Source organism: Ahaetulla prasina, chromosome 10, assembly GCF_028640845.1.
Source record: "Ahaetulla prasina isolate Xishuangbanna chromosome 10, ASM2864084v1, whole genome shotgun sequence".
Classification (NCBI taxonomy): Eukaryota; Metazoa; Chordata; class Lepidosauria; order Squamata; family Colubridae; genus Ahaetulla; species Ahaetulla prasina.
Genome location: NC_080548.1, coordinates 14,540,288 through 14,567,661, shown reverse-complemented (window position 1 = coordinate 14,567,661; position 27,374 = coordinate 14,540,288). Strand labels below are relative to the sequence as shown.

Sequence of the window (27,374 nt, the reverse complement as noted above, 5' to 3'; positions counted from 1 at the left end):
GGGCTTCAAAAACTTTAGCAAGGGGTTCTCTGCCCGGTTGCTGATAGTAATTTCAGTTCCCCATGTTTGGGGAGAGGAATGAACAAAAATTTTTTTAGCCACCATTAGTCCCAGAAGACTATATCAAGTGACCAGAATTTGAATACTTTTTAAAAAATAAATCATTTACAGTCTATTCAAGGTCTAAGGATAAAGTTCCCTGAAAATGATTTAGCCTTCCATCTGATTTGGCTAATCACGTGCATTCCATTTGCAGGTGCTTATGTTAAACAGCAGATGGCAGTAGTAAGGTGCCCTTGATAGGAAAACCACTGAGACGAATCAGCCCTTGCTAATGGCCAGGAAATTCCAGAGGTGTAAAATAGACTAGGGCAGGAGCGGGCAACTATAGCCTCTTTATGACCTGTAGACAGTGGTGGGATTCAAGTAATTTAACAAGCAGTTCTCTGCCCTAATGATTTCTTCCAACAACCAGTTTGCCAAACTGCTCAGAAAGTTAACAACCGGTTCTCCCGAAGTGGTGCGAACTGGCTGAATCCCACCACTGCCTGTAGACTTCAACTCCCAGAATTCCTGAGCCAGCAGGGCTTGCTTAGGAATTCTGGGAGGTGTAAGTCCACAGGTTGTAAAGTTGTCATAGTTGCCCATCTGTGGACTAGGGCAGGGGTCTCCAACCTTGGCAACTTTAAGACTCTGGGAGTTGAAGTCCACAAGTCTTAAAGTTGCCAAGGTTGGAGACCCCTGGACTAGGGGATCATGAAACCTGAATAGCTTGCAGGATTCAATGGCCAGATTTATTCACTGTAGTAAATCATAGGGTCATTTAAGCAGAGGTGAGCAACTGGTGCTGAAAGGCCATATGTGGGGTTAAGCCTCAGGGTAAGGACCCCAGACCAGTGATGAAATCTGAACTGGTTTACTACTGGTTCGCTGGCTGTGCATGCGCGCTGTGCGCATGCATGCACAGTGCATACCATGCACTAAATGCAAGGTGTGCGCGCATGTGCATGCCAAAAGGAGGCATGGGGTAAGTAGAACAGCGCAGGGGATGATCAGTTGTGGCGCATGATTTTTTTTTTACTTTTAAAAGCATTTTTTTACAACCTATTCGGCCAAATAGGTTGTAAAAAATTGCTTTTAAAAATAAAAAAAGGCTCTGACGATCGTGTGGCTCAGCTGGGATTGTCAGAGCCTCTTTTTTAACCTTTTAAAAGCATTTTTTAAAAGAAGCCGCAAGTGGGGAAGCGGGCTACCGGACGTTGGATGGGCATGGGTGGGGGGGCCAGGGATTTTTGCTACCGGTTCTCTGAACCACCCGCCGCCATCGCTACCGGATTGGCTAGTCCGGTCTGAACCGAGAGCATCTCATCCCTGCCCCAGACCCATTCCTGAATGAAGTTCAGACCACTGATGCTGCAATTCAGCCCTATCAACTCTGCTGCTTTTAGGTGGAAAACCTCACAAAGCCTTTAAAAACCCTTAAGCAGACTTACTACATTTAAAAACCAATTTAAAGAAAACACGCAAAGTATGCGGAGTACGTGCTTGTAGAGTTCTTTCCAACCTTTTGACCAGCAGGGGTTGCAGGAGGTATATGCATTTTTATTTATTTATATTTTATTAGTTTGTCAAACATGTACAAGATAGCAGGTATGAATATGAACATGGACATGAACGAAGGAAATGAGTACAAATAAATGGGGACAGTAGAACAGGGACGGTAGGCACGCTGGTGCGCTTATACATGTCTGCTTTACGGACCTCTTAGGAATGGGTGGATTATTCAAAATGTACTGAAGAAGAAGATAAAGTTCCTGCCGCAATTTTTCCTTTTGGGAATTATAACGGATTGTTCAGGGATTGAGACTAAATTGATTCTGAATTTAATAACAGCAGCAAGACTGTTGATTGGACAATACTGGAAGAAACAAGAGGTACCTACAATAGAAGAATGGATATTGAAAGTCATTAATTTGGCTGAGATGGCTAAAATCTCAGCTTTTTAAAAAGACAATACGCAGGAAAGATATTTAATAGAATGGAAAAAATGGATTGATTATCTACAAAACAGATATCAGATTAAGAAATATCAGATTGCCTTTGAATAAAATTAGGAAGTATTATTTTATGTAATGGGGAGGGGGTTGGGAGATGAAAAGATTTAGATAAGGTTAGTTGGATTAGAAGGGAAAATTTTACTCTATGTTTGGTTTATGTATAACAATACCTTGTGATTGACCCAGGAAGCCGGGGAGAAGGGAGGGGAAGGGGTTTTCTGGGAGGAGGGGGAAAAGGAAATGTTTTTTTGTTTTTAAACTTTTCAATTAAAAAAAACCAAGTTAGAAAACACGCAAAGTATGCGGAGTACGTGCTTGTAGAGTTCTTTCCAACCTTTGATCAGCAGGGGTTGCAGGAGGTATATGCATTTTTATTTATTTATATTTTATTAGTTTGTCAAACATGTACAAGATAGAAGGTATGAATATGAACATGGACATGAACGAAGGAAATGAGTACAAATAAATGGGGACAGTAGAACAGGGACGGTAGGCACGCTGGTGCGCTTATGCATGTCTGCTTTACGGACCTCTTAGGAATGGGTGGATTATTCAAAATGTACTGAAGAAGAAGATAAAGTTCCTGCCGCAATTTTTCCTTTTGGGAATTATAACGGATTGTTCAGGGATTGAGACTAAATTGATTCTGAATTTAATAACAGCAGCAAGACTGTTGATTGGACAATACTGGAAGAAACAAGAGGTACCTACAATAGAAGAATGGATATTGAAAGTCATTAATTTGGCTGAGATGGCTAAAATCTCAGCTTTTTAAAAAGACAATACGCAGGAAAGATATTTAATAGAATGGAAAAAATGGATTGATTATCTACAAAACAGATATCAGATTAAGAAATATCAGATTGCCTTTGAATAAAATTAGGAAGTATTATTTTATGTAATGGGGAGGGGGTTGGGAGATGAAAAGATTTAGATAAGGTTAGTTGGATTAGAAGGGAAAATTTTACTCTATGTTTGGTTTATGTATAACAATACCTTGTGATTGACCCAGGAAGCCGGGGAGAAGGAGGGGAAGGGGTTTTCTGGGAGGGAGGGGGGAAAAAGGGGGGGGAAATGTTTTTTTTTTGTTTTTTTAAACTTTTTCAATTAAAAAAAAAAACCAAGTTAGAGAAAACACGCAAAGTATGGGGAGTACGTGCTTGTAGAGTTCTTTCCAACCTTTTGATCAGCAGGGGTTGCAGGAGGTATATGCATTTTTATTTATTTATATTTTATTAGTTTGTCAAACATGTACAAGATAGAAGGTATGAATATGAACATGGACATGAACGAAGGAAATGAGTACAAATAAATGGGGACAGTAGAACAGGGACGGTAGGCACGCTGGTGCGCTTATGCATGTCTGCTTTACGGACCTCTTAGGAATGAGGTGAGGTCCACCGTAGACAGTTTAAGGTTGAAGCTGTGGGGGTTTGAGGCTGTAACTATGAAGTTGGGTAGAGCAGGGGTCTCCAACCTTGGCAACTTTAAGACTTGTGGACTTCAATTCCCAGAGTTCCTCAGCCAGCTTTGCTGGGGTAGAGCATTCCAGGTGTTGACTACCCTGTTGCTGAAGTCGTATTTTCTGCAATCAAGTTTGGAGCGGTTTACCTTGAGTATGTATCGGTCGTTTGCCCGTGTATTATTGAAGTGGAAGCTGAAGAAGTCGTTGACAAGTAAGACGTTGTAGCAGACAATTTTGTGTACTAGGCTTAGATCAGGCCGCAGGCGACGCAATTCCGGATTGTCCAAGCTCAAAATTTCAAACCTGGTGGCATAAGGGATTCTACTGTGAGTAGCAGAGTAGAGGACTCTTCTCGTGAAATATCTCTTCTTTTCCTTCTTCTTCTGTACACAAAGCAAAGTGTCGCGTGTCTCTGTGTGTATGTGTGTTTGCTTCTGCTTCTGCTTCTGCTTCGTTTGGCAGATGTGCCTTGGTGTGAGTGGGAAGCCAGGGCAGGTTGCATGCTCTTTGCTCACATCACCGCATGGAGGCTTGGAATAAATTGTTTCCATAGGGAACCACAACCACAACATGGCTGTGACCTTGAAAGCCTGGGTCTTGCTGTACAGGTATAAGAAAAAAAGATCAGCTCTGTTTTTAGAAGCAGAAAGGAAGTGGCCCCTTTGGTGGAGGCTGGAGAGATGTGGAATGTGGCCACCCAGCACCTCATGCACAACCATAAGCCTGACTCACTCTGGAAATTAACAACGCTTCCTGCTAAGTAGGTCAAGACATCTTAAACTGAATGGTGTAACCTGCTTCTTGTAGCGTCCAAGATGTCAATCTGGCTCAGCTGGATTTTAAGAGAGTCGTTCAACCGTTCTGGGTGAAACTACAGCAAGTGCTCTGAGGCTTTGGTGGTTGTCTTTGTTTGGATTTTTGTTTGTTTGTTTTACTTGGCAGGTTCTGAAACAGGTGAATTCCCTGCTAGGAGAAAGGTGTGTTTTATCACAGGGGTCTCCAACCTTGGCAACTTTAAGACTTGTGGACTTCAACTCCCAGAGTTCCTCAGCCAGCTTTGCTGGTTGTCAGCCAGCTTTGCTGAAGTCCACAAGTCTTAAAGTTGCCAAGGTTGGAGACCCCTGTTTTATCAGAATCCAGAGTGTGGCACTAGCAATAGCACTTAGACTTATATCACACAGCTTTACAGCCCTCTCTGAGCGGTTAATAGAGTCAGCATATTGCGCCCCCCCCTCCCAGACAATCTGGGTCCTCATTTTACTGACCTTGGAAGGATGGAAGGCTGAGTCAACCTTGAACGGTTCAGAATCGAACTCCTGGAGTGAGCAGTGAGCTAGCCTGCAGTACTGCATTTTAACCGCCGTGCCACCACAGTGGTCTACTCTAGGCCCTCCTGCAGATGGAAATTTGGATATTATTAGAACAGTGTTTCTCAACCTTGGCAACTTTAAGATGTGTGGAATCTCAACTCTCAGAATTCCCCAGCCAGCATGCCATAGCACTGTATTAGAGATTTCCCCGAGAAACCCTGCTTGTGTGCGGCTAGCAAAAGAGGAATTGCACTGAATATTCATTTGTGTGAAATGGAACAAAACAAAATAGAAATAGAAAAGTTTTGCTATTGTAGAAGTGGAGAAATAATAGAAGCCTTCCAAATCTTGCTAAACATTTGATGGTAATCTTGATTTTCAGGCTGGTCATTTCAGGATTTGGTTTGCACAACATAATAAAATCTATTGAGTATGCATGGGATACACAGGGTTGGGTAAACACTACTTAGCATGTTTTCATCCTGCTTTGCAGCAAAGTTTCCATTTTTATAAGGCTAATGCTAGCTCAGGAATTCTGGGAGTTGAAGTCCACAGATTGTAAAGGGGGCCATGGTCGCCTACCCCTCCCTTGGAGGATTAGATGGACTATTATGGAGAGCAAATGTAAAATGCAGATACCCAACGGCAGTCATTTTCAGCATGGGATATTCTGTGCACATTTGATGGTATTTCAAATGCCATGAAAGGATTCTTTATTCTTGCAAATGCCCCGATGTTTCTCTTTGTATTGTTTGTCTCAAAAGTGCTTTTGAGTGCTGGATTTTGTTTTTCCTTGAAGACGTTTCCCTTCTCATTCAAGAAGCCTCTTCAAGTTCTTTTTATCATTGTTAAGGAGTTATGAACTATTTATTTATTTATTTATTTATTTATTTATTTATTTATTTATTTTGTCACAACAATATATGTAGGTATCATACAAAAAGATTATATAGCATATAAACACATATATGAGTAAATATTAGGAGGTATAAGCATATATATATATAGGAAGAAGAAAAGAAAAACAATAGGACAGGAACGGTAGGCACGTTTGTGCGCTTATGCACGCCCCTTATGGTCCTCTTAGGAATGGGGTGAGGTCAATAGTAGAAAGTTTTTGGTTAAAGCTTTTAGGATTATGAGAAGAGACCACAGAGTCAGGTAAAGTATTCCAAGCACTGATGATTCTGTTACAGAAGTCATATTTTCTGCAATCTAGATTAAAGCGGTTGACATTAAGTTTAAATCTATTAGTTGCTCTAGTATTATTGCAATTAAAGCTGAAGTAGTCTTTAACAGGAAGGACATTACAATAGATGATTCTGTGAGTTAAACTTAGGTCTTGTTGGAGGAGACGGAGTTCCAAGCTTTCTAAGCCTAGGATTTCAAGTCTGGTGGGGTAAGGTATTTTGTTGTTTTCAGAGGAATGGAGAACTCTTCTTGTAAAATATTTCTGGACACGTTCAATTGTATTGATGTCAGAGATGTGGTGAGGGTTCCAAACAGGTGAGCTGTATTCTAGAATTGGTCTAGCAAATGTTTTATATGCTCTGGTTAGTAGTGTGGTGTTTTTGGAAAAGAAGCTACGCAAGATTAGGTTTACAACTCTTAGAGCTTTTTTTGCTATGTAGTTGCAGTGGCCTTTGGCACTTAGATCATTTAACATGAAAACTCCAAGGTCTTTAACAGGGTGGGGGGTCATCAGTAAGGTAATGTCCATCTAGTATGTACTTAGTGTTTGGGTTCTTTTTTCCTATATGTAAGACTGAGTATTTGCTGGATGAAATTTGGAGCTGCCAATTTTTAGACGAAGCAGTTAGATGATCAAGGTCGTTTTGAATGATAGAAGTGTTGTCTGTGGTATTAAATAGTTTGACATCGTCAGCAAAGAGAACACAATTACTTGATATGTGGTCACAAAGATCATTAATGTATAGAATAAAGAGTGTTGGTCCAAGGACGCTGCCTTGAGGAACACCACTCTTGACAGGAAAAGGATTTGATAAAGCATTGCCAATTTTGACCACTTGTTGTCTGTTAGACAGAAAAGCGGATATCCATTTGTGAAGGGGTCCTGAGATGCCATAGGATGTTAGTTTTAGGAGAAGTTTATCGTGTACTACTGAGTCAAAAGCTTTGCAGAAGTCTATGTAGATTGCATCTATTGATTTGCCTTGATCAAGATTTGTAGTCCATATGTTTTTACAGTGGAGAAGTTGTAAGTTGCATGATAATTTTTTCCTGAAACCAAATTGTTTATTGAAGAGTAGGTTGTTAATTTCTAAGTGTGAGGTAATGGATTGGTTGATGATTGATTCCATGACTTTGCAGGTGATGCAGCAAAGAGAGATCGGTCTGTAATTTTTGACTAAGCTGGGGTCTCCTTTTTTGAAGATAGGGATGACTGTGGCTAGTAACCAAAGTTTGGGAAGGGAACTGGTAGTGAAAGCTTTATCAAAGATAATACTTAGGGGTTCAGCTATATTAATGGAAATTTTTTTAAGAAGTATGCACATAGTCCATCGGGTCCAATAGATAGCGATGGTTTTAAGTTATGAAGAGCTTTTCCAACGTTATCTTCTGTGAAATCTATATGAGTTAGGTCATCATAATCATTGCTGGTACGTTTGTGGAATGTCGGATATGTATTATCGGAGTTAACAAAAACTGAGCCAAAGAAAATGTTGAAGAGGTTTGCTTTGACTGTTTCGTCATTGCATTCTTTGTTGTTAGAATCTTTTAGTGGAGGGATGGATCTTGAGTCTTTAAGTTTATTGTTAACAAAATTATAAAAGGCACGATTGGAATTTGTGTGCAGAAGGTTCTCTTCTTGCTTGGTGTGGTAATCTGTGCATTCAGTTTTTATTTGGTTGCATATATTTCTGTAGCGGTTTTTGAAATTTGCAACATAGCCTTTTTTGTTTCTTTTCCAGAGGGGTTTTTTTTTGATTGAAGCTTTTTTATTGACATGGGTAGTTTGTTTTTCCTGATTATGGTAGTCATTTGTGGTACATATAGTTTGATGACTCTATTGATTTCAAGTAGGAAGACTCTATAGTGGTCTTCAGCGGTTATGCAGGTTGCAAACAGATTTTGCCAGTCCAGAAATGAAAGATCGTTGTTTATAAGGTCGTAATTGGCTTTTTTGAAGTTGTAGTTGGGAGTACTGTTGTTATGACGATTTAAGTATGGATGTATATTGAGACGAAAATGAATCATGCAGTGGTCACTGTTGGAAAAAGGTTCTTTAATTTGTAGTTTGTAAATTGAGTTGGAGTTGTTGCAGAAGATGAGATCAAGGCAGTTGTTGAGTCTTGTGTTGTTAGTTACAAGTTGTTCAAGACCTAGGTTTGTAACAGCGTTGTATAGTGTAGTATGGATTGGATCGGTTGTACATTCATTAGTTATCCAGTTTATGAGAGGTAGATTTAGGTCACCCAGGAAGATGAGAGGATATGGGCAAGAGGTAGCGCATGTTAGCAGTGAGGTTAGCATGTTTGCTAACTATGTTACATATAACTATGTAACATAGTTACATATGACTATATAACATATAACATATATGTATATATATGTGTATATATATAACATATAACATATATATGTTATATATAACATATAACATAGTTATATGTTACATATAACTATGTAACATAGTTAGCATGTTTGCTAACTATGGCTACATTTAACTCTATTCAATCAAAAGTAAAGCTGGAAGCAGCTGCGAACAAGGGTGTCTCCCGGAGGGTTAAAAAAAAAGAAGAAGAAGAAGAAGTCAAGATGGTATCAGTGACAATAGATGCTCTCTGCCCCTTTTGACAAGAAGGGTGGGGCATGAGTGACATGGCTGCAGTCACTACCTTGGCTTTTTTTGAACCTAGATGCCCCTGCTTCTAAATGATTTCTAATAAAATAACAGAGTTGGAAGGGACCTTGGAGGTCTTCTAGTCCAACCCCCTGCTTAGGCAGGAAACCCTACACCACTTCAGACAAATGGTTATCCAACATCTTCTTAAAAAGTTCCAGTGTTGGAGCATTCACAACTTCTGCAGGCAAGTTGTTCCACTGATTGATTGTTCTCACTGTCAGGAAATTTCTCCTTAGTTCTAAGTTGCTTCTCTCCTTGATTAGTTTCCACCCATTGCTTCTTGTCCTGCCCTCAGGTGCTTTGGAGAAGAGCTTGACTCCCTCTTCTTTGTGGCAGCCCCTGAGATATTGGAAGACTGCTATCATGTCACCCCTAGTCCTTCTTTTCATTAAACTAGACATACCCAATTCCTGCAACCGTTCTTCATAGGTTTTAGCCTCCAGTCCCTAATCTGTATGACAGAGGCCCAGTTTATTTGAACAACAAAAATATGTTGGCAATTTGGACTTTCTAGGAGGAGCTCCTTGAACTATACATATATATATATAGAGAGAGAGAGATTAGACTGATCCCTCCTCTGTTGTAATTTAGCCAGGGAACAACCTACAATCTACTTCACGGAGTTATTTATGACATTTCCTGTTCTTTTATTTTATTCTGTTCTGTCATGCTCTGGTTTTACCGTGTTGAACTTTTTAAAATGTCTTTTTGAAATGAATAGATTTATCAGCTTCTTTCTCATCGTTTGTTTTTATAGAGTCATGGTTAGGTCATTGACTGGGTTTTTGTGAGTTAAATAGAAAGCAATGCATTATGTTATTATTAGACGCATAAAAGGCAAAGGTAAAGATTTCTTTGTCCAGTTGTGTCCGACTCTAAGGCGCAGTGCTCATCTCTGTTTCTTGGCCGAGTGAGCCAGGGTTGCCCAAAGACATTTTCCATGGTCGTCCAGCCAGCATGACGATACGCCGAGGCTCAAAGAAAACTCTTATCTTCCCTCTGAAATGGTACTTATTTATCTACTCTCATTTGCATGCTTTCGAAGTGCTAGGCGGGCAGGAGCTAGGGAGAGGAACAAGAGCTCACCCCATTGGATGGTGCTCAGATCTCAAACCTGGGCTGTCAGGTTCACAGCCCGGGTTCTATTAGATTTATACCCTGTCTTGATTCCACACATCGTGAAGCAGCATGCATCGTGCCTCCTTCTCCTATTTTTCTCACAACGATAGCCTGTGAGGTGAGTTGGCTGGAAATCTGAGCCGATGAGAAGCATTTTGAAATTGCTGACCTACCTCTCAGTCATTTTTTGTGTTTTATGGAGTGACTATTTAGTGAGGCAAATGCACTCTGTGTGCGTTCAGATCAAAGGTGGGATTCAATTACCTTCTCTAATGGTTTTCAAATGCTTTGCTTGCACGCACCACCTCTGCACATGCACACGGTCTTCTGCGCATGCACAGTAGTCATGTATTACATCCAGGCAGGTGGGCGGAGCTTCCAGCACTTGCCACTACTGGTTCGCACAATCCGGACAGAACTGGCTGAATCCCACCACTGGTTCAGATAGAATAGAATAGAATTTTTTATTGGCCAAGTGTGATTGGACACACAAGGAATTTGTCTTGGTGCAGATGCTCTCAGTGTACATAAAAGAAAGGATACGTTCATTAAGGTACAACATTTACAACACAATTTTTTTTTTAAATTTGAATTTATATCCCGCCCTTCTCTGAAGACTCAGGGCGGCTTACACTATGTCAAGCAATAATCTTCATCCTATTTGTATATTTATATACAAAGTCAACTTATTGCCCCCAACAATCTGGGTCCTCATTTTACCTACCTTATAAAGGATGGAAGGAATTTATGGTCAATATATCAATATAAATCATAAGGATTGCCAGCAACAAAGTTACAGTCATACAGTCATAAGTGGAAAGAGATTGGTGATGGGAATTATGAGAAGATTAATAGTAGTGCAGATTCAGTAAATAGTTTGACAGTGTTGAGGGAATTATTTGTTTAGCAGAGTGATGGCCTTCGGGAAAAAACTGTTCTTGTGTCTAGTTGTTCTGGTGTGCAGTGCTCTATAGCGTTGTTTTAAGGGTAGGAGTTGAAACAGTTTATGTCCTGGATGTGAGGGATCTGTAAATATTTTCACGGCCCTCTTCTTGATTCGTGCAGTATACAGGTCCTCAATTTTTCCCTTCTTGTTTTCTATAGCCCTCCACTGTATGGGAAAAATATAAGATGTTTCTTTCTGTTAAAGCAACTGAATTTGGAAAACCTGTCCGGTTTTTAAACTTTGCTTCTAATCTGAGCTTTTGAACGAAAAATGGACTATAAAACAAACGGACAAATAAATATATTGTGTAGGTTGACAGAATAGGCACCATTCTCTCTCTCTTTTGCGGTGTTGTATAGCCCAAATTACCTTCCATGCCTATTTCTTTATGGTTTTCCCATAGAGAAACTTTTTCTTGCTTAAAAGTCTGTGCTGACCAATTGGCCCCCATCTTCACCCATATTTTCAATAAATCACTAGAGATGTGCTATGTTCCTTCTTGCTTCAAACGCTCTACCATCATCCCAGTGCCAAAGAAGCCCACCATCAAGGAACTGAATGACTACAGACCAGTTGCTCTAACATCTGTAGTCATGAAAACCTTTGAAAGGCTAGTGCTTTCCTACCTGAAAACCATCACGAATCCGCTTTTAGACCCCTTGCAATTTGCATACCGAGCAAATAGATCAACAGATGATGCTGTTAATATGGCTCTGCACTACATCCTACAACATCTTGAGTCTCCAAAGACCTATGCAAGGGTCCTCTTTGTAGACTTTAGTTCAGCATTCAATACCATCATTCCAGACATTCTTCTAACTAAGCTAAACCAGCTACAGGTACCGGAACAGACTTGTAAGTGGATCACAAGCTTCCTAACAAACAGGAAGCAGCAGGTGAAGCTAAGCAAGATCACATCAAATACCTGTACAATTAGCACAGGGCCCCCCCAAGGCTGTGTGCTCTCCCCACTTCTCTTCTCTCTGTATACCAATGACTGCATCTCCAATGATCCATTTGTTAAGCTACTGAAGTTCGCAGATGACACAACAGTGATTGGTCTCATTCGAGACAATGACGAATCCGCATATAGACGAGAGGTCGAACGACTAGCCTTGTGGTGCAACCAAAACAATCTGGAACTGAACACACTCAAAACCGTAGAAATGGTGGTAGACTTTAGGAAAACCCTTCCATACTTCCACCTCTCACAATACTTGACAACACAGTATCAACAGTAGAAACCTTCAAATTTCTGGGTTCTATCATATCGCAAGATCTCAAATGGACAGCTAACATCAAAACATCATTAAAAAGGACAACAAAGAATGTTCTTTCTGCGCCAACTCAGTAAGCTCAAACTGCCCAAGGAGCTGCTGATCCAATTCTACAGAGGAATTATTGAGTCTGTCATTTGCACCTCTATAACTGTCTGGTTCGGTTCTGCAACCCCACAAGAAAAACACAGACTGCAGAGGATAATTAGAACTGCAGAAAAATAATTGCTACCAACTTGCCTTCCATTGAGGACCTGTATACTGCACGAATCAAGAAGAGGGCCGTGAAAATATTTGCAGATCCTCGCATCCTGGACATAAACTGTTTCAACTCCTACCCTCAAACGACGCTATAGAGCACTGCACACCAGAACAACTAGACACAAGAACAGTTTTTTCCCGAAGGCCATCACTCTGCTAAACAAATAATTCCCTCAACACTGTCAGACTATTTACTGAATCTGCAGTAATTAATTTAATTTAATTAATTTAATTAATCGTTTCATAGTTCCCATCACCAATCTCTTTCCACTTATGACTGTATGACTATAACTTGTTGCTGGCAATCCTTATGATTTATAATGATATATTATCATCAATTGTGTTGTAAATGTTGTACCTTGATGAACGTATCTTTTCTTTTATGTACACTGAGAGCATATGCACCAAGACAAATTCCTTGTGTGTCCAATCACACTTGGCCAATAAAATTCTATTCTATTCTATTCTATTCTAGAGGAGAATATTAGTAGCTCAAGATTTCTTACTGTAGCACCGATGATGTTACCTAATTTGAATAATGAAACATCTGCAAGGAAACAACCAAGCTCAGAGGGCACCGAGGACCCTTTATTGATTTCTGTTTTGTAACTTGTTTTCCAACTTGAGATTTTTTCGTTTTTACCAGTATGTCTTTGTAAGCACTACGTCATGATTTTTGCAGCTCAGCACGGCTTGATTAGGAAAATGACTCATAAGGAGGTGTTTTTTTTTCTTTTCCTAATGACGAAATGAAATTCCAGTGGTGACATTTCAAATGACCCATGCCATACCACAATGAGCAAAGTGGGCAAAACTGAATGCGTTTGGCTACAAGGTTGTTTACAATCAAACATTCGCAAGCGTTAATGAGCATTGCCATAATCAGGCTAAGATGGAGTCAGTTCCTTTGTACTTAAAACATGGACGTCTCAACCTCGGATCAGTTTAGCAAACTATCCAGACATTTCATGGCCCTTCAGTCTGGCCCCTTTTAGATCAGGGGTCTCCAAACTTGGCCACTTTCAGACTTGTGGACTTCACCTCCCAGAGTTCCTCAGCCTGCAAAGCTGTTGAAGTCCACAAGTCTTAAAGTGGCCAAGGTTGGAGATCCTGCAGCAAAGCAGGCTGAGGAACTCTGGGAGTTAGTCCACAAGTCTTAGAATAGAATAGAATAACAGAGTTGGAAGGGACCTTGGAGATCTTCTAGTCCAACCCCCTGCCCAGGCAGGAAACCCTACACCACTTCAGACAAATGGTTATTCAACATCTTCTTAAAAATTTCCAGTGTTGGAGCATTCACAGCTTCTGGAGGCCAGTTTGTGCCACTGATTAATTGTTCTGTCAGGAAATTTCTCCTTAGTTCTAAGTTGCTTCTCTCCTTGATTAGTTTCCACCCATTGCTTCTTGTTCTACCCTCAGGTGCTTTGGAGAATAGTTTGACTCCCTCTTCTTTGTGGCAGCCCCTGAGATATTGGAAGACTGCTATCATGTCTCCCCTAGTCCTTCTTTTCATTAAACTAGAGATACAGAGTTCCTGCAACCGTTCTTCATATGTTTTAGCCTCCAGTCCCCTAATCATCTTTGTTGCTCTTCTCTGCACTCTTTCTAGAGTCTCCACATCTTTTTTACATAGTAACGACCAAAACTGAATGCAGTATTCCAAGTGTGGCCTTACCAAGGCATTATGAAGTGCCTTGGTAAGGCCACACTTAAAGTTGCCAAAGTTGGAGACCCATGTTCTAGATGTCTTAGGACTCTGAAATGATGGACATCATTCTGGGAGGTGGAGGTTATTTATTCATTTATATATCAGATTTAGAGACTGCCCATTTCTTCCACAGAGTGACTTTACATGGCATACAAGTCAAACAAAACACTATAAACGCTGAATTATTTTATCCCATAATTTGGTCTTAACTTTGTTGTCACAGATTCTTCTGTGGAAAAAAAAAACCTATATCCAATTGGATTGACTCTGAACTCAGGAGAGAGACAAAAACTTTGGGCCCTGCACAGGTCTTTTCTTTTATATTTCCCTATAAGGGAAATATAAATACGTGGAGATGTTTTATTCACATATAAACGTGATAAGAAAATGCTTTCTATATTCTATCTATTTATTTGATTTGTTTCCCACCTTTATTATTTTTACAAATAAGTCAAGGTGGCGAACATCTCCAAAACACCTTCCTCCACTTATTTTTCCCACAACAACAACCTTGTGAGGTGGGTCGGCTGAGAGAGAGTGACTGGCACAAAGTCACTCAACTGACTTTCATGCTTAAGGCAGGGCTTGAATTTAGGGTCTCCTGGCCATTGGCTTAAAGCTGGGACTAGAACTCACTGTCTCCTGGTTTCTAACCTGATGCCTTAACCACTAGTGACTACTCCAAACTGACCCTCTGTTCTATTTTATTCTGTTCTAATTCTATTTTTATTCTATTCTTGTTCTAATTCTGTTCTATTTTTATGCAATTCTCTATCTAATTCTGTCCCATTGCTATCTCTATAGTATTACTATAATAATAGTATGATATGATATGATAACTTTATCATTGTAAGCCACCAAGAGTCACTGACTGGCAATATACATTTTCTTAAATAAAGAAATACTATTACAATTACTATGCTATCATTATGCAATTACTATTTATTTTATTTATTTACTTAATTTCTATGGCTATTCATCTCAACCACGTGGTTTCAGATGGCTTACAATTACACTATTACTATAACAATGTTTATACGATATGCTATTAATATTCAATATACTATACTCTTACCTATTAAGGTAAAGGTAAAAGTTCCCCTAGCACAGTGGTTCTCAACCTGTGGGTCGCGACCCATTGGGGGTCGAATGACGATTTGCCAGGGGTCGTCTAAGACCATCGGAAATATGGAAAGTATACTTGCGAGTTGAAAAATCGTGCTCCAATAGTTGACTCCACAAGCCAGCTGCAGGCTCTTCCAATCGCTAGCCGAATTCGGCTTCAGACGCGATGAATTAAAAAAGAGAGAAATCTTTGCTCTGATGCCTCCCTCTCAAGCCAGCTGCAATCACTCCCAATCGCTAGCCTAATCTGGCTTCAGGCGCGATAAACTTAATAGGGGAGGAGTCTCCGCTTTAATGCCTCCGTCCTCAAGGCAATCGCAAGCAGTTCAGATTGCTATGTCTGACTTCAGGCGCAATAAATTCAAAACGAAAATAATTTTATGGTTGGGGTCGCCACATCGTGGGGAATTGTATTAAAGGGGTCGCAGCACTATAAAGGTTGAGAACCACTGCCCTCGCACATATATGCTAGTCATTCCTGACTCTAGGGGGCGGTGCTCATCTCCGTTTCAAAGCCAAGACGTCTGTCCGAAGATGTCTCTGTGGTCATGTGGCTGGCATGACTCAACGCCAAAGGCGCACAGAACGCTGTTCCCTTCCCACCAAAGGTGCTCCCTATTTTTCTACTTGCATTTTTTACGTGCTTTCAAACTGCTAGGTTGGCAGAAGCTGTAGGTCATTTAGTCCAGGGGTGAAATGTTCCTGGTTCGGTCCGGTTTGCCTGAACTGGTAGTAAAAAAAGGTTACTGGTTCGCCAAACCAGTAGTAAAAAATGTAAAAAAGAAAGTTCTGACAATCAGGTAAGCAACGCTTAGCATTTTTTTTCTACAGAACTGGTAGTTAAAAATGCTTTAAAAAGGAAAAAAAGTTCTGAAGATCACGCGTTGCTCAGCTGGTCATTGAAATTTTTTTTTTTTACTTTTAAAAGCATTTTTTTACAACCTATTCGCCCAAATAGGTTGTAAAAAAATGCTTTTAAAAGTAAAAAAAAAAGATCACCCGCTACAGCTGATCACACACACACCCTGCATGCTGTTCTACTTACCCCATGCATCCTTTTGTCGTGTACTGCGCGTGTGAGTGTGTGCACGGATGCACCTTGCATTTGGTGCATGGTGCACACTTGTGCGCATGTGTTCATTTGGCTTGCAACATGCATGCGCAGCCCACAAACCGGTAGTAAACCAGTTCAGATTTCACTACTGATCTAATCCAACCCCCCACCCAAGCAGACTAAACACCATTTGTCCAGTCGCTTCTTGAAAGCTTCCAGTGATGAAGCTGTCACAACTTCCGAAGGCAACTTCTGTTCTCACTGTCAGAAAATTTCTCCTTAGTTCTCGGTTGAATCTCTCCTTGTTCAGTTTCCATCCATTATTCCTTGTCTGGCCTTCAGGTGCTTTGGAAAATAGTTTGACCCCTCGCCTCTTTGTGGCTCCTCCTCTCTGTTAATTCAGCCTATTTCGGTCTTTTCCTGACTCTTCCAAACAAGGCATTAGATTTGTGTTTTAGAAGAGACCCAGAAGCATCTCTGATAAAGATAAAGATAATCTTTAAAGCTGCCCCCCCTTATTTTGCAGTATGACTGCTTTGTTGTTGTTGCTGCTGTTGTGTTTAAGTACAGTTCAAGGAAACCAGAGGGAGCACGGAATCTGCCAGGCTTCATGGAAAATGACGTGGAATAATCTATTTGGGGGGGCAAGCTGGGTGGGGACCCAGGCCTAATCTTTTGCTTTCCTTTTTTCTCCCATCCTATCCCACCCCTCCCCTCCCCACTCCAACTCCAGCAAAACCAAAGGAACCCCTTGGGAAGGCAACCACGAGCAACTTCAGCCTCAAAGTGGGCCTGACACTGAAGAAGACCTGCCTTGTCCTAATTCCAGCATGGAGAAAATTGCCGGCAAGGCACGTTCCCATCCAAGCAAGCCGGGAGGTCCTGCCTCAAGCCCTTCGCTTCGATGGAAGAAAAACCACCCTGAACCGGTCAAGAAAACACCCTTTGGCAAAGTGTCGGCAGCCTCCCAGAGGGTGGAGGGAGGAGGCACCAGAACCAGCAGCCCCTCTAAAGTGTCCAAGTTGCTGGAGGCCTGGGAGAAAGGACTTGTGGGGATGGATGCCACTAGCCCAGCTCCTTCCGCTGAAACCAGGCCCTCCCGTTCTCCCCTACCTACCAGGCGCTTACTTTCACCCCCAGAGGATGCCCACGCGTCTCACCCCACCACTTCCAGGAATTCTTTACCATCCAACGTGTCCTCTGTGAATGCCAAGAGATGCCTTTCTCCAGCAAATGCCAAGCAGCCTTTTTCTCCAACGGGGAGAAGGAAATCCACTTTCTCGGAGGAGGCTAAGCGGTCCTGTTCTCCTTCTGGGCCAACCGCAGAAAACCGGAGGTCCCAATCCCCGGCAGAGAAGAGGCAGCCTCCCCTCCCAGCAACAAAACCGCAGCTCCCTCCGCCACTCAAGGCCAAGCCAACACATGTGCTCCCCTGCCCAAAAGGTAGCATCAGTTCACGTTGTCCAGTAGGGAGGAACGATACCCCTTCCAGAACAGACAACCACTCCTTCTCATCCCTGGATGATACCCAGCACTCGTCCTCCTTGGCAGGAAACAGGTCCTCCTATTCTGTTTCAGATATGAGGCGTTTGTATTCTGGAGGAAGCGCCGTAGCTCCTTCAACGGTGGACACCAGGCGGCCATTCGCCTTAGCAGAGAGCAGGAGCAAGTCTCCCTCATCAAATGCCAGGAGCTCCCCTTCCCCAGCAGTTCCAAAATGTTCCTCACCCTCCTTGGATCTCAGGTATCCGTCCCCTCCGCCAGACAATGGATGGTTTTCCTCCTCCGCAGATGCCATGTGCCCTTCCCCGGCAGAGATCAACTGCTTGCCTCCTCCACCAGATGCCCTACTCTTGTCCGCCCCGGGAGACAACTGGCACTCCTCATCCCCAGCAGATGCTGGGGTCTCCCCTTCCCTGGTGGACTCCAGAAGCTTCTCTCCCACAGCAATGGAGGGGCCTTCCTGCTCTTCCAGCCCACAGAGAAATTTTACTGCTCACGGGCCTGTCTTTTCTCAAGTTTATTCCCGGATTCCCAAGCCGAAGTGCCCAGTGAAGACAGAGATGCAAGATGGCGTCAGTACCAGAGTTACTGAATCATGTGGAGCCACACACTCTCCGGATGCTGTTCACAACCCTGGCAATGCCGGATTCCAGAGAGAGAGCCAGACCATAAACACTAACGGGCTGCAAGAGCAGAATCTGGGCCTTTCTCGTGACAGCTTGAATGGAACCGTCTCCCAGAAGGAAGGCCTTATGCTAAACGGGGATTTCCCCAAGCTGGATGCTGGATCCCAGAAGGAAAACAACTTCCCTGGTGCTTTTCAATCCTTAAGGGAAAGTTCTTCCAATGCCCTCCGTTCTATTTCATTCTCCGGATCCTCAGGGAGAAATTACACATCCTCCGCCCCGAGCCCTGCATTTCCTGAAGAGCGTTGTGTGTTCAAGCCAGTCCAGAACGTAGTGTGTTCCAGCACTGTAGCCAAAACCCATTCCCAGTGGTACGGTCCCAAGGGGAACAGCACGGTTGTTTTTAGAGCCCAACAGCAAGTCATTGTGCCTCAGCCCGGATGCTCCACTGTTTACCAAGTCGGGCGAGAGGTTGTTATGTCTGGATCGGGAAACACCAGCCAGAGCCAGCGAGAGAAACTCTTTGCTTCCAGCTCTAACACCAGCACTGCGTTGGAAGAAACCTGGCCGCCTCAAGACGATCTCCCCAATGCCAAATCCCCGCAAAGAGCCCATTCCTCCTTCCCCAAATTTCACAACATCTCCACTCCAGAGTCACTACAGGTTGAGAATGGCATGACTCACTCTCAAAATGCCAATGTGAGGGATGCCCAGGGGCCAAGGTGTGTGCTTGCACCGAGCCCTGATCGCACATCAAACAGAGACGCTGCTATAGCCAGAGAGGGAGTAGTTCCATTCGGCACAGCCCAGAGAGACGGCAGCCTGCCCAGCAATTTTGCCTCCCAGAAGCCCGGCAACCTGTTTGCAGGAAGCAGGTCTGAACAGGAGCAAGGCATGCCCACTGCAGGAGGCCTAATAACAAACGGGTCAGATCAAGAGAGCAGCTGGTTAGGCGTGGGAAAAACCAGCTTATCTGCCAAGAGGAGAAATAGGTGCCCCTTGGACACCGCAGAGGAAATTGGAGTCTCTGCTGCATCACAGCCAACTTCTCCAGGGGATCATAAAGCCAGAACGCAGGATGATGAACTGAAGAAAGACAAGCAGATTTCGGGCAAGGGCCCTCTGATATTTGCACTGGAACAAGAGACTTCTCCTGCTGGGACCCTCGCTTCTTTTTCATGGCCCGAACCCCCAAGTGACTTAATAAGAAGCCAGACCGGAGAACACGAACCCGAGGAAGCCGGGGAAATGGAGCATTTTGTAGACACCCTCCGCAACATGGACCCAGCTGAACTTCGGAAGCCTTCAAAAGCCCTCTCGAGGACTCCACGCCCTTCCACTCTTGCCAAGCACACCGTCCTTCCGCCTATCGATGAGAACCACATCGCTCCCAAGTCAAAGGTGTCTTTCCCAACAGCATTAGGTGAGCTGTTCGCTCTCACCGAGGAAAACTCAGAGGAAGGGACAGGATCCAAGGGGGAGGAGCCAGGATTGGCAGAAGAAGACACGGAGGAGATCGAAAACCCTTACCTCACTAAAGAAGAGAAATCATGGGATAGCAGCGTAGGCAGGAGATCTTCCTCTTGGGAAAGCCAGCAGTACAAGACCGAGGAAGACTTTGGGCCTCCTTTCCTTGGAAAAATTCAGCAAAATCTGGGGGAAATCAAGGCCACCGATATTGCCCCCCGAACTATCGTGAATCATAAGCCCCACTTGATCAGGACCCATGTTCTCTCAGGGATGGCTCTTTTGTCCAACTTTGTAGACAGAAGGGTTGTGGAAGACAAGCCCTATTCTCGCTTGGACAACAGCTTTCTTTACAGCAAGTTCATCTCCCCAGAAAAGGCTGAGCCCAAGAGCCCCCTAACAAAAAGGAAGGAAATGAGCCCTGTTATCCAGAAAAACAGCAGCCAGGCGTCTCCAAGTGCCCATCAGCAAGATGCAACTCATAAGGGGTTACCGCTAACTGCACTCCATGCTGGGCACCATTTCAGAGCGCCGGACACAGGTGGTGGTTCCAAGCAGGTTATTCTTCTCTCCAGGGAAGCAGAGACCTTGACGCAATCAGAAGTCCAGGTGAGTGAATTGTGGCTGGGTACCTTGAAATCCAGGTCAAGTCGACTTGAATGTAACCGTTCTCAAGCTTGTGCCTGCGTAATGTCTTGGGCTTTCGCTTGCATTATCATCCTGTGTACTTTGGGGATTATGGGAGTTGAAGTCTTAAGGCATCTGGAGAGCCCGGGGTTAAGGAAATCTGAATGGGACTGCTCCGTTTGGTCTTTGCTGATGACAACTGTAATGTGGTGTTTTGCCAAGCATGTCAGTGCCATGATCAGATGCCCAGGCAATTGGTTCTTTTGGATTCTAGGGACAATAAACACACCACTAAATAAAAAGGGATTTTAAGCTTTATTATTAGCGCATGCAAAAAGCATAATGTAAAATAGCATACATTCCCAAGCAAAATGACTCCCAAATTGCTCACAAGCTGCCAGGAGCTCTTTAATAACTCCAGCAAAGATACCCCAAAGATGGACAGTTTCCACAGTATCTAGGGCTAAAGGACTGGATGGCACATGACTTTAGGATGGGAATTTAAAGTCTGAGACTTTTACAGTAAGAAAAGCTTGCAGCTATGTGAAAATTCCCTCCCCCACCTGGCTTCCCCTTCATTCAAACGCAAGAATAAAAAGCAGGTTAGTTCAGAATGAGTTCCAAACTTCTAGACTTTTCTTAATATGAAGGGGAAATCAAAACAATGTCACTCAATTCCTTGGAATAACAATGCTCTTTCAAAACTGCCGCTACACCTGTGGGTTTCTTGCCACTTTGTGTGTTCAAGAGCTGGGCTGTTTTGAACTCATTCTCTCTGAGTTCTGCAATGTGAAAAAAGAACATCGTAGCCTTTTGCACCCGGATGAATTACCGTCCTTAGCTTCAGCCAGTTGTGGAACTGGTGGCACAGCTTAAGTTCAAAAGGATGGTTACAGGACCGAACCCACCACTTTGCTCAATTGCTACAGCGCTTGGAGAAGCCACTTGAATGCTATGCCTGAACGAAGGTCATTATTTACAACCTTTAAATGGGGCGGCTATGGAGTCAGCGATGCTCATTAAAGAAATTGAAAAGTGGTTGTCTTAAAGACGGGAACAGAGGTAACAGTAAGTGTACATGATGAAAACCCTGCAATATTCCATTTTAGAGAACTGAACCCTCACCTCAAACTACAATTGTTGTGAGACTTTGGGCGGTGGGGAGAAGGGGTTGTTGGACTAGATGACCTACAAGGTCTCTTCCAATTCTGTTAATCTGTATCTGTAAACATGTCCGATTTTCACCCTCCCCCACTTTTTCCTTTTACGTTTAAACAAGAAATTTTAGTGGTGAACAAGAGGCTCAGATGTTTCTGATATGTAAAACTTTATCTTGGGGCATTGCATCTTGACAATTTCACAACAGCCTCCTTTATGGAGCACAAGACACAGGTTCCGACTTGTTTTCCTGGATAAACATTCCCATTCCCCGCCCCCCCCGCCCCCAATTGCTTTTATGTCAGGTCCTTTGAGCAATCTGGATTACCCTGCAGGGGGCGGAGTGGTGGTGGTGCTTCCAGAAAAAGAGGAATGCTCCTTATGCAAGTGAACAATGCATTAAGTTCAGAGAACTTTCTATTGGCGTTGTGAAATCGACTTCAGTAGATTATGACACCGATGAGATGAGTTCTTTGATGATTGGCTTGCAAAATTGATTCCTGTAGAACAGGGGCCTCCAACCTTGGCCCCTTTAAGACTTGTGGACTTCAACTCCCAGAGTTCCTTAGCCAGCTTAGTTGGCTGAGGGACTCTGGGAGTTGAATCCTAAGTCTTAAAGGAGCCAAGTTTGCGAACCCTGGACTAGTCTTCTCCCTCGGCTTTTGAAGCCATAATTGTCAGAGTCGGTTTAATGTAAAGGTTCTGAATAATACACCCATAGCAAACAGAACTCCAAGGCAGATAGGTTCCTCAAAGGATAGTTTTATTGGATATACTTTCATATTGGCACAGGCTGGTGAAAACTGACTCTGAAGGTTCCTGCAGTTTTCACCTAATTAAAAGTAAAAGTTTTCCCCCTTTTCCCAAACAATCGGTCACATGGTCCAATCAAGGTGCAGTCCGGTTGCTTGGGCAACATCATTCCTCCTTTCTTCAGCCACCGGTGGGAATGTCCTTGCTTCACAAGGAAAACTAGTTTGTTTTGGCTACCAAACCCCAGCTGCCACTATTCCTCCCTCCCTAACCCTCATCTCCATTGTGGCAACCGTGGAGCCTCCAAATGGCCTCAGTCAGGCCAGCTCGAGTTGACAATAATATTATATCAGATGAACAGAAATGACCCAACGACGCTCCAGACCTGTGTATGTTGGGGAGAGGAATATTTGGATGCAATGCAAGAGATACATAGTATAGTACAGGGTCCCTTCCAATTCTGTTAATCTGTATCTGTAAACATGTCCGATTCTCACCCTCCCCCACTTTTTTCTTTTACGTTTAAACAAGAAGTTTTAGTGGTGAACAAGAGGCTCAGATGTTTCTGATATGTAACGCTTTATCTTGGGGCATTGCATCTTGACAATTTCACAACAGCCTCCTTTATGGAGCACAAGACACAGGTTCCGACTTGTTTTCCTGGATAAACATTCCCATTCCCCGCCCCCCGCCCCCAATTGCTTTTATGTCAGGTCTTTGAGCAATCTGGATTACCCTGCAGGGGGCGGAGTGGTGGTGGTGCTTCCAGAAAAAGAGGAATGCTCCTTATGCAAGCTAACAATGCATTAAGTTCAGAGAACTTTCTATTGGCGTTGTGAAATCGACTTCAGTAGATTATGACACCGATGAGATGAGTTCTTTGATGATTGGCTTGCAAAATTGATTCCTGTAGAACAGGGCCTCAACCTTGGCCCCTTTAAGACTTGTGGACTTCAACTCCCAGAGTTCCTTAGCCAGCTTAGTTGGCTGAGGGACTCTGGGAGTTGAAGTCCACAAGTCTTAAAGGAGCCAAGTTTGCAGACCCCTGGACTAGTCTTCTCCCTCGGCTTTTGAAGCCATAATTGTCAGAGTCGGTTTAATGTAAAGGTTCTGAATAATACACCCATAGCAAACAGAACTCCAAGGCAGATAGGTTCCTCAAAGGATAGTTTTATTGGATATACTTTCATATTGGCACAGGCTGGTGAAAACTGACTCTGAAGGTTCCTGCAGTTTTCATCTAATTAAAAGTAAAAGTTTTCCCCCTTTTCCCAAACAATCGGTCACATGGTCCAATCAAGGTGCAGTCCGGTTGCTTGGGCAACATCATTCCTCCTTTCTTCAGCCACCGGTGGGAACGTCCTTGCTTCACAAGGAAAACTAGTTTGTTTTGGCTACCAAACCCCAGCTGCCACTATTCCTCCCTCCCTAACCCTCATCTCCATTGTGGCAACCGTGGAGCCTCCAAATGGCCTCAGTCAGGCCAGCTCGAGTTGACAATAATATTATATCAGATGAACAGAAATGACCCAACGACGCTCCAGACCTGTGTATGTTGGGGAGAGGAATATTTGGATGCAATGCAAGAGATACATAGTATAGTACAGGGGTCTCCAACCTTAGCAACTTTAAGACTTGTGGACTTCAACTCCCAGAATTCCTCAGCCAGCTTTGCTAGCTGAGGAACTCTGAGAGTTGAAGTCCACAAGTCTTAAAGTTGCCAAGGTTGGAGACCCCTGGTATAGTACACGTAGTCCTCGACTTACAGCAGTTCATTTAGTGACCGTTCAACGTTACAACGGCACTAGAAAATATAACTTACGCCCGTTTTTCACAGTTACGACCTTTGCAGCTTTCCCACGATCATGTGATCAAAATTCAGCTGCTTGGTTCATGTTTATGACGGTCACTGTGTCTTGGGGCCATGTGATCCCCTTTTGTGACCTTCTGACAAGCAAAATTAACGGGGAAGCCAGATTCACATAATAACCAGGATACTAAGTTATCAACTGCAGTGATTCACTTAAACAACTGTGGCAAGAAAGGTCGTAAAATGGGGGCAAAACTCACTTAGCAAATATCTTACCCAACAACAGAAATTTTGGCCTAAATTGTGGTCATAAGTCGAGGACTACCTGTAGTTAGGGGGTTGAGATTCAATCTTAGTCCCTTTTCAACCATGGAAATACTCCGAGTTTAATCCGTCTCTCCCAGCCCAACCCACTGTATAAGGTGGTGATTGTGGGGAGAAACACAGAGTGGGCCACTTGGAGCTCTTGAAGGAATGGTTGGGTATAAAACTAAGAAGCTAAATAATATACAATTGATCTACCAAAATACATACTCTTTACTTATTCTACCACTGCAGAGAAAGTTCATTGGATGTACAATTTAGACCAGGCGTCACCAACCTTTCGGACGTCAGGGACCACTAAATTCATAATTTTAAATCCCGTGGACTACTGCTATGATCTGCCTAATGACCGGCTTGATGGGCGTAGCTAAGGTGGTCATGTGACTGGGTGGATGTGGCCAACTCGGTATCACTCACGTCAAGGGGTGTCTCGTCGGCCTCTACTTGCCCCTCCCCTCCCAGCCACTCCTCCCCTCCCCACCCAGGCTCCTTAGGGCCCCAACAGGAAGCAGTTGTTGGAGCCAAGCAGCCAACATGTGAAGGAGTTGGCAAAATAGCTCAGTTCAGATTTGATCTGACTGAGAAAGAGTCTCAGCAGAAGCACCTCACTGAGAACTAGGAGCATAGGCTTTCCAAGCAGAAGGAAGACCTGCAGGAGGGCAAGGCCAGGTACTGGCACCTGGAGGCTCAGCAGGCTGAGATGGTCAGCCAGTTCCAGGCCATGATGCTATCCCACTGGAACAAGGCCCTCCAGCTCTTCGCCACTAGCAGCACTTCCCTCCAGCCTTTGCCCAAAGCCCCGCACCAAGAGGCTGAAGCAGACCCCAAGTTGGAATTTCTGCCCCCCTCCAACCCACACAAGAAGATCCCAAAGTGAGAGACTCTCTGCAACAATACAACCGTTCATTGCACATATCCAGCCCAGGGACTTTAGTTTGAAGACCCCTGATTTAGTGGAATATAAAAAATGCAAATAATTTTTCAGGGGGCCACCAAAATTTTCTCACGGACCACCAGTGGTCCACAGACCACCAGTTGGTGACCGTTGATTTAGACACAGAGACCTTTTGAAAATCTCCACCGTGGCCCTATTTACTTGTGCAAGTGCTACCCTGTGATCTCCAGTAATTTCCCAACTATTTTTTTCAATTTCAGGAAGAGCAACATAATCCTCTGAAGATCAATAAGCGTCCCAGCAAGGTAGGATGGCGAAAAGGAAGGGTGACTTCCCAGGATCCGGCAAAGAGATTATACCTTGGTAGACACAAAGTTAAGACGGTCCCTTTTCCTCCCCCCCTCCCGTTTCTTGCTTTACTGCAGATCATTTTATACTCTGAGGCAGGCTTTGGAGGGCAGAAAAGAGAAATCTGGAATGATGTCCCAGATGCCACTTATTGGGAACTCGCAAGCACTATCTCCATTCAGGTGATCCGTGGAGGGTAAGCAATGCTTTAGCTGGCTTGGGGTAAGCATAGTGGGAAAACAGGACCTTAGCCGGAAAAAGAAACCAGCAAGCAAATACTATTAAAAGGATCAGAAGCGTCAGTGCATGGTTGTTCAATAAACGTAGGTAATATTTTCTCTCTAGTGCAATCAAGGAAGTTAGTGTTTCCGTCTTAGAAAGATCTGTCAATTCCACCAACATTCCTCTGGAGTGGAAAGTGTTGAATTCTTTCATCTCTACTATATCCTATCTCAATAGTTTTTCTATGGAGTCAGTTTCCTGATTTGGTCCACCTTAAAGGGCTGGCCTCTCCTTAAATACCTGGAAGGGAACAGCACAGTAAAAGAGAGGATTTTACAGTATCCTTCCCCTGCCCTGCCCACCAAGCCACGCCCACAGAACCGGTAGTAAAAAAATTTGAAACCCACCACTGTATCATACCTCAGCTTTAATTATTGGATGTACACTGTTTTCTGTGCCACTGTTCTAATGCATAAAACTGTGTCTGTGTGAATTGTGGAGCTATGGAGGAATGGAAGGGCAAATAGCAAGAGGATGGGAGAGTCTCCCAAAATTTTTCCTCCCCTCCATTTTTTTTTTGTGATTGTAGCAAAACATTTTGTTAAGATATTTTTGATAAATATTTATAAGCTTGTTCGGTACAGAGGAAAGGCATTTCCCTTTTAAGGACCATGAGGAATGTGGGTGGGTACCCAAGTAACTCCATCAATATCACACACCAGCCAATCCAACGCTAGAATTCAAGACTTGGGTCTAATGCAGGGGTCTCCAACCTTGGCAACTTGAAGACTTGTGGACTCCAACTCCCAGAATTCCTCGGCCAGCAAAGCTGGGAGTTGAAGTCCACAAGTCTTCAAGTTGCCAAGCTTGGAGACCCCTGCTCTAATGGACGCTCAACAAATGATGTTCCTTTCTGATTCTCTTCAGCTGGTTGATGTATGAAAAGCCCCGATTCCATGGGAGGAAGTGTGTGCTGGCTGAAGGGAACGTGGAAATCAGTAACCCTTGGAGAATGTACTGCAAGGAAGAGTCAGAAGGAGAGAATGCCCCGTTCCGTATTGGTTCTCTCAAACGGGTTGTGCAGGTAAAAGGGACTGAGTTCCATTCAAGGGTATTTCTCTTTCCATGCAGGTGAATGTTGATGTTGGAACAGTGAGAATATAGAAAGCTGCTGTTGTGGTTTGTCAGCCGCAGGCCCCTCCAGCAGCTGAATCAGAGGAGGAGGAGGCATGGGAGTCAGGGCCAGCAACAAGGCAACTTGAGAACTCTGAGGGGGAAGAGGGAATGGAGCTGGCAGAGAGAGAGAGAGACAGAGGAAAAGCCTGGGCCGTCTGTCAGGCCTCAGATGGAGATTCAACAGCCCCCAGATCTGGAGGTGGCCGATGAGGAAGAGGAGGAACAGCTGGGTCCAGTGCCTGATGCGCGGATGCACAGAAGGCAGAGGAGAGGAG

The 27,374-nt window shown here is 43.5% G+C and overlaps 1 protein-coding gene across 1 annotated transcript in view; it reads left to right on the top strand.

Annotated features, from left to right (window-relative positions):
- CRYBG2 (crystallin beta-gamma domain containing 2) overlaps positions 1-27,374 on the top strand; it is a 77,917-nt gene that overhangs the window by 23,295 nt on the left and 27,248 nt on the right. Inside the window, exons 2-5 of the mRNA XM_058195368.1 lie at positions 16,924-20,395; positions 25,614-25,658; positions 25,779-25,897; positions 26,851-27,007. Of these exons, the coding sequence (XP_058051351.1) occupies positions 17,021-20,395; positions 25,614-25,658; positions 25,779-25,897; positions 26,851-27,007 (3,696 nt within the window). The 5' untranslated portion in view covers positions 16,924-17,020. The remainder of the gene's footprint in view (positions 1-16,923; positions 20,396-25,613; positions 25,659-25,778; positions 25,898-26,850; positions 27,008-27,374) is intronic.